Source organism: Brugia malayi (genome assembly GCF_000002995.4).
Source record: "Brugia malayi strain FR3 genome assembly, contig: Bm_v4_Chr1_scaffold_001, whole genome shotgun sequence".
Classification (NCBI taxonomy): domain Eukaryota; kingdom Metazoa; phylum Nematoda; class Chromadorea; order Rhabditida; family Onchocercidae; genus Brugia; species Brugia malayi.
This window is the reverse complement of record NW_025062475.1, coordinates 7,332,531-7,347,220: the sequence shown is the minus strand read 5'-3', so window position 1 is coordinate 7,347,220 and position 14,690 is coordinate 7,332,531. Positions and strand designations below refer to the sequence as shown.

The 14,690-nt window shown below is 31.6% G+C and overlaps 2 protein-coding genes across 4 annotated transcripts; one reads left to right on the top strand and one right to left on the bottom strand.

Moving 5' to 3' along the window:
* Positions 1-900: 900 nt before the first annotated feature.
* Positions 901-4,027, top strand: Bma-rpn-6.2 (Uncharacterized protein; the record flags this gene model as incomplete). 2 transcript variants are annotated; one of them, XM_043076928.1, is made up of 11 exons in its annotated part: positions 901-952; positions 1,239-1,283; positions 1,563-1,687; positions 1,831-1,960; positions 2,184-2,356; positions 2,465-2,578; positions 2,754-2,891; positions 3,097-3,222; positions 3,383-3,470; positions 3,770-3,876; positions 3,989-4,027. In XM_043076928.1, 11 exons carry the CDS (start codon positions 901-903, stop codon positions 4,025-4,027), a joined length of 1,137 nt encoding a protein of 378 aa, XP_042932862.1. The 2 variants fall into 2 exon arrangements, with proteins under 2 accessions (XP_042932862.1, XP_042932863.1); XM_043076929.1 differs by having other exon boundaries at positions 2,465-2,620.
* Positions 4,028-4,946: 919 nt separating this feature from the next.
* On the bottom strand, positions 4,947-14,273 carry Bm5217 (Uncharacterized protein; the record flags this gene model as incomplete). 2 transcript variants are annotated; one of them, XM_001900343.2, is made up of 26 exons in its annotated part: positions 4,947-4,985; positions 5,212-5,391; positions 5,572-5,697; positions 5,922-6,074; positions 6,379-6,520; positions 6,633-6,721; positions 6,850-6,954; positions 7,609-7,753; positions 7,989-8,075; positions 8,275-8,423; positions 8,553-8,699; positions 9,018-9,116; positions 9,215-9,381; positions 9,453-9,558; positions 9,747-9,857; positions 10,182-10,307; positions 10,637-10,864; positions 10,972-11,169; positions 11,270-11,371; positions 11,647-11,820; positions 11,982-12,200; positions 12,436-12,533; positions 12,805-12,950; positions 13,550-13,707; positions 13,847-13,974; positions 14,129-14,273. In XM_001900343.2, the coding sequence occupies 26 exons, from the start codon at positions 14,271-14,273 to the stop codon at positions 4,947-4,949; spliced, it is 3,567 nt and encodes a 1,188-aa protein (XP_001900378.2). The 2 variants fall into 2 exon arrangements, with proteins under 2 accessions (XP_001900378.2, XP_042932861.1); XM_043076927.1 differs by lacking the exons at positions 13,550-13,707; positions 13,847-13,974; positions 14,129-14,273 and having other exon boundaries at positions 12,805-12,865.
* Positions 14,274-14,690: the final 417 nt, after the last annotated feature.

Below are 14,690 nucleotides of genomic sequence, written 5' to 3'. Positions count from 1 at the left end.
TACGCTAATTGTGCTCTGATACTAAGAAATGATTGATATTAGTATTCCATTTCAACCTACCGCTACTTTTATAAGTATATATTTGTTTATTTATTTAGTTATATGTTATTTACTTGTTTATTTATTCATTTACTACTTATTTATGAGGAAAGAAGAAAATGAAAGCATAAAAATTTATGTTAAGTGTGTTAATATCATTATTTCGGTTCCTAATCCAGGGAACCTGCAGATCCTAAAAATGTGTAACAAAAATAAATTTTGATTGATTCATTTCATGAAGTTGGTTTTCTTTCTTCCTCTCTCTCCTCATCTTTCTTTTATGCTTTTTACGAGAAAATTATTGAATGCAGAATGCATATGAGCAAATAAAAGAACAATTAGTTCATCAAATACTAAAATTAAACTGCTTTTTCTTTTTTCTGCAAAGTTATTTTGATGGAAATAATAAAGATAGTTGGTAGAAAAAAGTTAAAAATTGATTTCTTTAAATTATCTCAAGCAGTTACTTTTTTCTATACTTTTAATCATATAAGTAATCTTTCTCATTGCAATTTTAGAAGAAATTTAATATTGTCATACATTTGAATATGAGCATTGTCTTGTGACTTGCTGGAAAATATAAGATTGATGACTACTGACAATGAATTAAATTTCGTGATTTGTTATTGTTTCTTTCAATTCTAAAAAAATTTGAAATGAGATATGAGATCCATCAATAAAGCATTTTCAAAAAGATTACATTTTAAACTTCATATTCTCTAAACAGGAAAGTTAGAATAATTTGCATACATAATTAATATAAGTCGGGTAGTATTTAGGTTTTGAACTATTCCTCTTCTATTATTGTCTTGTTATATAAGAACTAAAACAGTTAGATATTAACTATATTTGCAATTTGTTATGTCCAATTCGGAAGCACAAAATCTCCCCATTGAACACCTAGTCATTCTATGTCAGGCTGATTTGATAATTTTTGTTTCAACTTTCTTCTCATTTTCTGAAAATTAAACAGAAAGAAATGGAGATATATCAGACCTAGATAATCGTGACATCATTGTTCGCTAGCAATATTCAAAAGGAGTAATATTGTTGGACGAAATTTTGGGGTTTAATTAGGATTAAGACAGAAAATACCATGCGTTAATTATATAACAGATAAAACATTCCTAAAAATTAATCAGTATTGAAGTGACAATATCGAATGCTGCAAACATGTTCTAAACTTTTTATTCATTTAGTCAGTTCTAAAGTGAACGAAAATGACAGAGAGGAGTTACAGCGCTGTGAAGATTTAATCATAGAGATGGCTGAGAAAATGTCCAAAGATAACGATATCGAAGGCATTTGCATTCAATTAAGCTAAAGAATAACTTAAGTTGCAAAAGATGAAAGAAGTAGATTTTGGAAATTTTCAGAAATGCGATTTGGATTTAGCAATCTCAAATTGGAATAAATCAAAGTTTAATTAAATCTGTTAAATTCAATTAATAGTCCCGATGGATCATTTAGGAAAGAATTATTTTCCTTAAAATATTTTTGCAAATTTTCTATGCAAATTGAAGGTTTAAAGAAATTATTAACCATGTTGAAACCACATTTGCTTTCCTGTGGAATGGCAAAAGCAGTAAAACTCATTCGTAATTTGATCGATTGTTGCCTGAAAATTGACAATGATTCCGAATTCAAAGTAATTAATTATTCTTGAAATTTTTGTGTGAATAATCAACGGACATAAGTTAACCTCAACATATTAGTAATACTTAAAGTGCCATCTACAATTACTATAGCCAGTGTTATCAAAAGTATCATAACATTTCCTTCCCAACACAGCTTGCATTATGTGTGGAATATGTTCAATGGGCCAAGCAACAAAATCGAATATTTTTGCGGCATACGCTTGAAGTACGCTTAATTCGTCTGTTGAATGAAATAGGACGACACACAGACGTTTTGACCATGGGTGAGTTCAATTCATATAAAGCGCACCCGGAATAGCTCGCCACTCTTAAGACGTTTATTTTTTGTTATAAGAAGTTTGCCAGAGAAAATTTTCTTTTTCTCTAACTTTTTCCATTTCTTTGGATTTCATTTTTTCATTTTAATATACGATGGAAAGTAATTGTTTTTAATGAGGCGAATTAAAAAAATTTTTTTTTTCAATTTGCTCATGAATGCATATGCAGGTGCAAAATTAAGAAATGAACTGAAGAAAGTTGAAAGTAAGGATATCCAGTTAGAAGTGCATCTGGAAGAAAGTAAAGCCGCTTTCGCGCTTAACAATTTGAATCGTTCTCGCATTGCGCTCATAGCTGCACGAGCTATAGCCAACTCTTCATGCATTGATAATAAATTACAGGTTTGATCTTCTATGATTCCACAGTACATCTACATTGCTAGGTTTTAGAGAGATATAGACTGAGTGACTTCAACACTCAATGCATTAATTTCACCCTAACTTATTCAGGCCCAACTTGATATGGAGTCGGGAATACTGAACATGGAGGAGGATCACGACTTCAGAACGGCTTTTTCATATTTTTATGAAGCATTTGAAAATTTTGATATTAATGGGGAAAAAGTCAGTGCTCGAAAAGCTCTTAAATATATGTGTCTTGCAAAAGTATGCTTCCCACTTTCAAATTCTAGAATGTTCTCCTCTTAAAGTTCTTATAATTAACCGTTTAAAGACGAAAAGTCGAGTTCCGCTTCCGCTTTCGTTTCCATTTAAGAATCTTTTCTTTCCTCATTTTCAGATTATGTTAAACGAAGAAAGGGAAATAGGTTTACTGCTGTCCAGCAAACTAGCAGCCAAATATTCGGGTCGCGATCTCGATGCGATGAAAGATATAGCATCAGCATTTGAGAATCGATGCTTACAAAGTTACTGCAAGGTTTATATTTGCTATTTGCTTATTATTCACATGCTTTAAAAAAAAAAAACGTATTTTTAATAGAAACAATACATTTATAAGTAAAGAATAAGTATCTTATCTGTTAATTCTTTAATAAGAGAAAGAGCAAGAATTCAAGCCTATTGAAAACTTTGAGCAAATGATTAGAAAAGACTGCTTTTCAAAATGTATAAAAGCTCTATAGGCAATTGAAGAATATCATATGGAGCTTCAGTCCGATTTAATAATCCGTAGATATGTTGATTCGCTTGCTGACACAGTGCTTGAAAAGGATATCAGTCAACTCATTGAGTCCTACTCTCTCATTGAAGTGTTATCATTTTTTCTATAATTCTTGAAATCTTTGAAATGCTACTAATTCAAATCAAAATCGTATAGTAACAAATTGCAGTTAATGTCATTTTTATTCATCCAGGCTTAATTTTAAAAATTAAAGTTGTGATATTCTAAAGTAAGAAATTTATTTTCAGATGGCCACACTAGCAAAAAACATAGGTATTCCAGTTCAGCAAATTGAGAGGAAACTGGCGCAAATGATTCTTGACAAAAAATTTCAAGGTCAAATTATAGACATTTCGCGCATATTAGGTGTAAAGATAATACCAAAGTAGAAGCATCTTAGTTTACAGAAATTCCTATTTCGTTATCTAAGACCTGAATTCCTGACAAGTATAAAAAAGATTCTGAATGAGTTTTCATTAATAATTCTTTATTACTCATAGGCTGATTCTACCAATAATAATTACTGCTAACAGTTGTGATAAACAACCACATGCCAACATTAATTCTTCAATCTTTTTACAACTACTAATTTCACAATTACAAAAGTTCTAGTATTAACTTGCTGATGTATCTAGGTATGATCGATCAACAGGACGGTACACTGACAGTGTATAATTTCCCACACGATGTAATAACGAAAACATTCCTTGCATCGGTGAAAGTCATAAGTGCTTTATCCCAGGTTAACTTTTAAATTTAAGAGTAAGAAATGCAGGGAATTTAAATATGTTCGAGAAATTAGTATTACAGTCAGAAACTTATTACTTCACAAAATAAAGTAAGTTCTCTTGCAGACTGTTGACGAGATCTATTCCTGTGCAAATACACTCTAGTCATCACAATTATTCTTGAACTACTGCAATAGTACACTATGTGAAACAAATCACGGAGATAATAATCCGATATTGATTACCTCACATTCTTTGTACGCAAAAAATAATTTGAAATTTTTAGAACTCAAATATTCGGACAAATTGTCCATTTGAATATTAACATCAAGTGACGGCATGCTCCTGTGAAATAGACAGTAATATATTTACTATTTGCTTTATGCTTTTAGTTATTTTTCCATTTAAAACTGAGAGGAACCAAAGGCAATTATTAATTTGAGCAATCCAGTTTCTTTTGCATGGCTTTGTTTTCACAGCTGCTACTTGAGAACATCCCATTTTTGATGAGAGGATAGAAGGAAGAATTGTAAAAAACCCATCTATTATTAATGAGTTCTTTATCGAAACTCTTATAAAATGTTTCCAATTGTTCTTTTATGGTTTTTTTTTTTTTTTTTTTTAAGTACAGTTTGAGCAAATCTATTACTAAAACTTATTTACTACTAATTCAAATTTATGCTCCAAGTGTTTTGGCTTCAAACGTTTAGTCTTGGATGATAGCAAAAAATCTGGTGAACAAATGTAAGAATAGCAATGGACTGAACATTAATGTTGGCAAAATAGTACACCGATAACGAAATCAAGATAGATAGATAATGAGCAAAGGAAAATATCCAATACAAGTTAGTAAATTCAATGGTAATAGAACAATTCTTGTGCATGGAATAACATACAGAAAAAAAAACCATTCATCTAATTTAATAAATCTGCATTATATAAAAAGTGAAGTGAATCATTGTAAGATAACCTGGTTTGCAGTTCTAAGAATTCAAAAAAAAAAAAGTTTCTGGCGTAAAGGAGCGGTACAATATCGAATTATTTCTCCAAATATAAGCCGAGAAGTTGTATATTTGATGTTTCATCAAATACAGCCCATCACTCTTTCTTCTTTATCTAATGCCTAAAATAATTTAATCGCATAATAAGGGTCAATGTTTCAGCAACAGTATTCCGTAGTGTGTTCCTAAGTAACCGATGTTATATGATGCACTCAAAACACACCCTTTAATTTTAGCAAAAAAAAAAAAACCCTTCACTTGCCAAACTTCACTTGTAAATTGCCAAATTTTGTTTTTTTGAAAAGTTTTGGATGTATGAATTGACAAGGAAAAAGCTATTTAACAGACCACAGATAACACATTTAGATCCATACTCCATAAACTTCTCCATGTTGTTGACTTCAAAGATTTGAATCGCTCCCAGAGTTGACTCCTTTTTTCTTGCAAAACCAGAATTTCCTCATTGCTCAAGCGACAAAGTGGCATATCGAGCAAATATGCAAAATCTGGCGGATTGCAATTTCCATCCTATACAAATGTGACAATGTGAAGTTATAAGTGAAGCAGTAGATTTAGATTTTGAATCAAAACTTACAGTGTGCTTCATGAAGCAAGACAAATATTCCTCCACATGACATTATTCATTTTCAACAAGATAATATTCATTTTCATAAGGTAATTTTTCAAAAATACTGACATCAACCTTACCGTAGCATTTTTCGCTTTCATCGGATTCGAATCAAACCCTTTCTCAGCAAGCTGAGCTATAATTTCTGCACGGTTTTTTTTCTTAATGATTATTTCACCATTGATAATAGCATTCACAAAGCGAACCTAAACAAATCAAATTTACATTTAATCCTCTCTCTCAAAAATTTCGAAAATCTTGAAGTTAATGATGAAAATGGTTATAAGAATGCAGTTTCAAATTCTAAAAACAAATCTTATGCCATTGAAATCACATAAGTGAAAAGAAAAACTTCGTTAATACCCTCAACCTACATTAATATCTTCAGTTTCAATGCTTATCGAAAAACTTTAAAACTATTCAAGTTTACCTGATTTTCAATAAATTTAAGTTTCCCTTCCATAATTACTAATTCACATTCCCTTCTTTCTATATATTTCTGCCGACGCACCTCGAAAAATTCTTGAAATATCTCTCTCGTGGAATCATATTTTTGTAGCACGTTTTTTTCGTCAAACAAGATCTGCAATTTTCACATCACAGATGTAATATGACCAAAAATACCAATAAACAAAGCAAGTGTTAGTAGTATGAGTTAATGAAATGAAAAATACTACATAAATAATGCAATAATGAAATATTACTGTGAATGAAATCAACGACACAAATTATTGTACAATTTAGAAATCTACAAAGATTATTATAATACGGATCTAAATGATCGAATAGATTCAGTATATTAAAAATATCTAAATCAATATAGTACAATAACCAGATTACGAAGATATATAACTCATGGGAATTTTAATTTATGTGCAGAGACAAACCATCGAGTTTTCACTTGCTACTGAACGTAATTTTAAAAGTCGATTGAGTGCCTTAATTTGCTTTTTGTCGCTTAACAATGGCTTATCGATCACATGAAGAATGAAATGTACATTACTTTCAGTATGTAATTCTTCATAATTACTGCAAGTAAGATGATTTAAATCCATTTGCAACAAATAAAACTGAATATAGAAGATCATCAAGAGATAAGAATGAGTCACAAATGAAATCATTAAATTATAAATTTTTTAACCTTATTATCCCATTCTTGATAGCGGAATCGAGCACTTTCTCCTTGTATTTATTATTCCAAATTCCAGTAGGAAGCTCTGTTATTATTGCCTGAATAAAGAAAAATTCTAATTTTATGAAATGATAGTGGAATTTGTTTTCAACAAAACTACCTGGAGATTTACAAATAATGCGAAAATTACGCAAAAAAACAGCACTAATAAAATGATAATCTTCACCCTAAGACCGCTTTTCAAACGACGATAAGAAACTTTTCCCGAGATACTATATTGACGAGGTGCAGTTTCATATATCGTGCCTTGAAATTTTCGAAAATGTGGTAACTGAAATAAATTGAAACCACTCGGTAGTATTCGTGTTCCAAAAACATGAAATAAAATCCATTGGATCACGTCTAAATGGTCAGAATGTACGAGTTCTGAAGTAAACGGCTTAATTAAAAATCACACAAAACTCCGGAAAGAAAGGAAATATAAGATTTGAATAAACTTGTTTCTCTGTCCTTGTCCAAATTTGACAATACTATCTTGTCCACAGCTTTTTTATTTCAAAATTTCATTTACTCGCTCACACATCTTCCTGAGCACTTATAAATAAAAGTTAAATTACTATGCATCATTAGCTATACATTATCAATACATAGCGGTTAACATATCGCCAACTGCAAGCATATTAACTATGCAGTTGAATGATTTGATAGAGGAATGATTGAGAAGTTGATAGAATTGAGGAATAATTGATTATGAATCCATCCACATTTACATGAATTTTTAAAGATATTTTATGAGATTATCGAACAAACTACTGTATTTCAGTCCTTGCAATATTTTATATTTAACTATCCACCCTGCTTTACCCATTTCCAACTCATTTATAAAAATTTTCTTTTATGTATTGAGCAGAAGGGGAAAAGACAAGAAAGCAAGATGTTTTCTAGAAATGGACAGAAATTTTTTGAAAGCAATAATAATATATACCATGTCCTGTAGTGGTCGTCCATCAATAAGTCTCTGGGCATTACTGATGACTTGTCTGGGACAACGCGGTAATATTTTTGTGGCCCATCCTGTACCAATCCCTTCTGCACCATTTATCAAAATCATAGGAATTATGGGACAATACCTAGCAAATTTCATATATTAATATTTGTTTCAAATACATAATAGCTGAACAGTCTAAAATATAATCTTATAATATGTAAAACAAATTAGTTTCATGTCACAATCTGGTAATGAAGCCTTGCTGCAGAATTCGATCATTCCAAAATGGAATAAGAAAAAAAGCGGACATGCAACCGTTTCTTTACTTCATGCCACCTTTTCTTTTCCAAAAACGAAAGAAACTGAAAACAACTCACCATTCTGGTTCAACGAGTGCGTTTTCTTCCACTAAGTTTTTCAGAACTTTATCATCTGGATGCGGAAATATTGCTCGCGCAAGTGGGCTGAATTTTGATATATAATTAGATAACCACTAGGATTAATACAGATAAGAGTAATAAGATGAAGCACTCAATAAGATGAGAAAACACAAATATAAAAGTTAAAAAAAAAGTTGAAAACTAGGAGTAAATGTAAATACTCTAATAAATTCATATGGAATTTGATGGGCAAATGATGGAAAAGAGAGAAACTGAACACTACCTTAGAGAAGTATAAATATATCGTGCACTTGCCACATCTTCGCCACCTGATAAACGTGTACCAAACTGACCAAGAGGTAAAAGAAGATTTAAATTATTGGAACCAACAAAGTCTTGAGCTAAACGAACGATCGTATTTACCAAAGATTCCTAGAACAGAACTCAGTGAAATAAGATATAAGTGAATTGGTGGGCAAACTAGAAAGAAACAAAAGATCAAAAACAGTAAAACAAAAATACGAAGATTGCTGAGGAAACTTTAAAAAAATCGAAATTTACTTCTCCATGATGATATCCACAATACTGTGAAACAGCACCCGCTAGTTGACTTACTCGTATTTCACCACGTTCATAACGTCCAAACATTGTAAACAAAACTTTTCGCTGACTTGGTTTCAATCCATCCACAACGTTTGGTAGAGAACGCTAAAACTACGAACAGTTCCAATAAATATTAAAACAAATAGTAGGGAATGTTGCGAGAAACTCGAACAGATTTCAATGAATAATTATTCTCACAAGTTATCACATCGTGAAAACCTACAGGATGTAAGACTTAAAAGAATAATTATTTGAATTGGTGACGTATTAAAATTTTGATTTATTAGTAGTATTATATGCATTCTACACTGTAATGCATTAAAATATGAAATAAAGCTTAAGAATTCAAATTACATAGCATATGTGGCATAGAAGTTAAAAATTTTTCTAAATACCAAAAATTTACATCGAAATACAACAAACCCGCAGATCTAGTTGTGAATATTCCACTAATTCTTCGTTAACAAATTCGGAAAAAGTTTTCTGATTGCGATTTGAATCAACTGCAGTTGATAATAGCAGCTGTAATCACATATTGCATCACAGAAATAAAGTCTCCATATGCTATCTAAAAACATAATTCTATTCTTTTATTGTTCTAAGTTGTAAGATAAACTCACCTTACTGCTTTCAGCAATCCACACTTTTCGATCATCAGCTTTATTTTTGGCAAATGCAAGTTCAATACTTTCGTCTGAGATTTTACCATCGTAAATAAAATTTACTGTATGTCGTTCAATATCGTTAAAGTATTCTCGTGCTTCCTTAGCTGATGATGTCCCCAATCCTACAATGTACTGCTCATTTTAATAATATCGTAAGGCAATACAACAAGATTTCAAATTTTGGCCAACACACCTTTATAATACTTTATCGAATACTTCACTGAATCAGGATTTTCTGCTCGCCATTTTTCATAATCGGCTGTACTATAAAATGACTTTATATCGGATCCACGCTTTGCCTACAATGATATCATGCACCAAGGAATAAGAATATGTTCTTTTTTTTTCAGATTATGCGCAATGCTTTTTTTTTTCTTATTTTTGAATCACTCTAAACCGCTCCTCCATTATTTTCATTCATGTCTAAAACTTAACATAAAAGCAAAGATAATCTTTCCAAGAATTATAGCAAAATAACTAACGATACCTTCAATAATGGTGTAATGAAATAACTGACATAATTAGCTTTAAGTAACGACGGCCAATACACATGCAAAAAATTCACAATCAATCCCTTGATGTGTGATCCATCCGGATCCTATAATATTTTATCACTGCTAATATATATGGTATTTTATTAAAAAAAAAAAAAAAAAAAGCTAGACTAGTAAGGATTTGAAGGAAAACGGGTGTTTAATGCAAAATGACTATTACAGTAACAACAAAAAAAGCAAAATTTTAGCGTAAGCAGAAAATGTGATTTGCTACAGTCAAGAAGAGATTAAGCCAATTATTCTTTTGGCAGACACTTTGCAAAGATAAACTACACTCTGCAAAAGATAAATTATGAAATGACATAACAGGATTATAGTTTCGAATAATTAGTACTTTAAAAATAAAGATATGTTATTAAAAATACTACCTGATCTGTCATGATAAGCAATCGCCCGTAACGCAAAGATTTTAATTTTTCATGGCTACTATAATTTTCACCAAATTTTAACCCCAATATCCGTACAAGAGCCGAGATTTCAGCATTTTCGACAGCCTTTAAGAGCATTTTATTAATTCATAAATAAGCTGAAAATCAAGATAAGGAGACCTAATACTCAAACTTATCTCCATCGCAGTGTTAAGGACAAAACATTTGAACATAAAAGGGAATAATAAATCACATCCACGCGATATTTCTTCATATATGTACTCGCTTTCGCTCCCATCTGATTATAAAAACGAACTCAAAAAAATTTTTGAGGGTTTTCTCATTTAAAGAGAATGTAAAAATTCGGCAACATCCTACGAGATTATTACTAATACTATGACACTGATTTCTCAGAAACCGAATCAGTCAATAAATCTACATCTAGAAATATCAACCATTTTAGCATCCATCCCTCGAACATTTGTCAACTTTCCTCGAATCGGAAAAACACCATATTGTTTCCGTCCAATTACAGCGAGACCAGCAACCGCAAGTGCTTTAGCCGAATCACCTTCCGTTATGATTAATGTGCAATTGCAACCATTCTTAGTACCAGCATCAGCTGCATCTTCAAGTTTCGATAAATCCCACAAAGATCGGTTCATGGAGCGATTCAATGAAGTCTAAAATGAAAATAACGGCAACTAGTTCGTTTCTATTACAAATAGAAACCTTGTTTGCAAACCTATATGATTTCAAACATAAACAAGAAGAAAAAATGAAGATGCACCGTATGCTGTTGACTAATGTCGCAGAGCAAATGATGGATAATGTCGCTATCTTTAATGAAATTTTCGTAAAATGATTCTGGTACAATACATGTTGAACCGAAATTCTTCACTGATGTTGTAAGATATTCTTTTGATTGCGATTCGAACGCAGGATTCTCTATCAATGAATTCACAAATATGTGAAGTCGATTTTTAATCTGAAATATTTGTTGAAAATTTTTCTACCTTTAGTGCAGTTAGGTCAGCATCTTTTTCCCATCGCTTTCCTTACTACTCAATAACTTTGAGATAACTCACTTGGTGTGCACTTATGAATTTATCGCAACCGTAGCGTTGATTTATTTCGTGTTTTAATCTTGACACTATCTGGTTCACAATATAATCCACATGTCGTCCACCCTAGATTATTTATAAGATAATATATGAAAATTTTCTGCTGCCGCATGTCCGTAATACTAAACAAAAGTTTTGCATGTTTTGCTTAAGACCAGAAACAAATGTAGAGAATAAAATTACAGTGGATCAAATGCTCAAGAGGTTTTGGACTTCAATGAACCTTTCAAAAAGCTACATATACCTATACTAAAGTGAAGAATTTACTGTCTGTTACCTACTATAAATAACTACAAAAATTTTACTAAATCCATGACATTATTAAATTAGAAAAAACTAACCTTCAAAGTATTGATATTATTAACAAAACTAATGTGATTATATCCAGTATCACTTCGTGCCACAGCAATCTGCCATCGATCATTAACACTGCAATAGGACGGAACCGTGGAATTCTCAACACTTTCACCAGTATACGTTGAAAATAGTTTTACGTAGTCTTTGAATCCTGAAACCTTCAAAACGATGAGGTTATAAATCAATATAAATGTGGCCAATACACTTAAAATTCTCATTAAGCATTTCATGTGCAGAAATTCAGAAGTCTCGAAAAAAAGCATATCAATTCATGAAATGAAATGGAATAATATTAATGATGAAGAAAATATTTGCTAACTTCAATTTTAGTCCCATTTAGAAACACATTAACACCATCAAGAGTGCCGGCAATATCCACAATCCTTCTTATCATTACTTGTATCGTATCTTCATCCAGGGTTGATAACTTAAACTTGCTTAGATCCGGCTTAAATGTAACACAAGTATAGTCGGACGCATTTGTGCTAGCATCACTGATGATCGGATCATCTACGTCGTTCATATTATTCCGCCAACACTACAACAGAAAATAGTATTGGTTAACAACTGAATTCAAGAAAATTTTCAAGATAGCACAGATGAGTTTGATAAAAATGGTCATTTCACAGTAGCAAAAACATTAAAAGAAAAAGCATAAGACAATTAGAGTAGAAGAATTACAATCAGACTTCAAACACACACATAAAAATGAATGAAATTCTATACAATGTACTGCGAGTTAGAAATACTGGCAATATAACAGATAGATTTACTTGAAAAAAACGCAGTCCAGACTGTTTTGTACAAGTTTCTACTGAAAATTCCGTGCTGAATATGTTGCACAGCTTAGCGCCAAATCCATTTCTACCACCTGTATTTTGGTAAACCGATTAAAAATTTATATTTAGCGATGTTTCTTTCATAAGTTGAAAAAAAAAGGAAAACTTTTCCCAAATAGTGAAAATTGTCGCTTAAGTAGATCTACCAGCAAACATAAATAAACTTAATGCAACGATGCTGTGCTGACATATAAAGATTTCTATAGCTAGACTAAAACAGCATGAAAACTGTATTTGATAATTCACTTTTGTAGGACGTAGCAATACAAAATAAGATGAGGACAAATCATTTGAAAAACTAACCAACTATTTTCAATTCAGAATCATCATAATTAGATGAAGTGAATAGGGTGCCAAAAATCATCGTAGGAACATAGATTCCTTCTCTTGGATGAATCTCCACTGGTATTCCACGGCCATTGTTCCAAATTGATATTGTATTCCTTTCTCTTAATAAAAGTTTGGAACAAAATTAATGCTTCGCAAAACATCCTCTACAGACGAATGAACGTCGCACAAACAATGTATATGTTTTTTCAACAACTCACATATGTACTGTACTTATAATTGCTATTTGAACAAAAGTCTTTGTGTTCAAGAATGTTTCCCATACTCTTGTTTTTCCAGCCGATGCATAAATGTATATGAGTTCACAGAAATCATTATAAAAAAACTTCGAAAGAAGCCAAAAAAAATAAAAGTAAAAAAATAAAAGGAATCTGGACATCAAAGATAACACTACAGTCTTAGTTTCTAGTTCTATTCAGAATTCTTCGCAATCTTCGAAATTAAAGTTGGAATCTTCTATTACTAAACGCAGAAAAAACAATTACTGAAGAAGCTTATGGCCAACAAATACTGGAGCAATATGAATACTCAATTTATTTGTTTGAAGTGAATGTAATCGAGGAATCGAATCTGGTTTCACTGGATATTACTTGTATTGAAAGCAGAGCGGTACGACCAGCATTCGATTTTACTTATTTACAAAGCGGATTCAATTAATGAAAGAGTTTGTAATCAACAGTTACTGAAAAACAAAACCAACTTGTCAATATTAATAGCGATAGTAGTCATTTGTGGATCTCGCCTTTTGTTATCAGCTGCGTTAACCAGAATTTCATCAAAGATTTTCAACAAGCCAGGAACAATCCGTGCTTCTTTTTTTAATATTTGTTTCGTGATATCATCGTAAACATAAATCGGCTAAAGAGAATAAATAGTGCACATATTACAAAGAGAAAAATTAATCACAGGACTAAGCTGCAAAATTTTGCCTTCAAGGACTCTTTATCGATCAACCTTCATAAAATTATCTGTAATAATTGCAAAATGAAAAACAAACTTGTTCGTCAGATAAGAAAGTGGGACCAATATAACTATCTGGTCGATAAAGTATATGTTTTAGGGGAGTTAGTCTCTGATACTTCTCCACTGCCAACTTCGTAGTAATAGCTTGCTGTTCATACAGGACTAAAACTGTTTGAATACCAAAGTGGTCTTAATATTTATTGCATAATCAAGATTGCCTTTTGCTACTGCTACAATTGTCTATAAAACCACAGATCACAGCAATCCGGTTTCTATCCCTTCCAAACGTCAAGTCTCTACGAAGATTAAAAAATACCCGTGCTACTACTAACAAAACGTTGGTAGCAACGAAAAAGCGATCGTTTATAGTATTCAGATGAAATTCCTCGATACAAATTTTTCTTCGAAATATCGAATGGTTGTTTGGATGTTATCCTGAATATTCTCTGAACATACTCCATTCACAGTACTTCATCTAGTGCTTACTTCGCAAACTGAAACTAAAATTCCATCACGACTCGACTAACGTAAGACCATTACTATACGGCAAAACTGATACAGTCGTCAAACTGTGAAATGAGAATGCTCTTTTACAAACCAATACTGAAGCATCCGAAATTATGGAACATTACCGCCAAAGAAGGAATCGGACGGATAGATACAGCAAAAGGATAAGGACAGCTGTTGGTGGGATTCCAAATAAGTGAGTGAGCATGAAAGATGATTTTAACTAGTAATTTTGGACTGAATTTGATGCAGTACATTTCTTGGATTTGATACGGGTCAAACTTTGGTGTAAGATTATCTAGTCTTACTTGAATATTTATTCAAACATTACTTAACAGGGATATGACGTCACAGAGCAAAAAATGAAACAG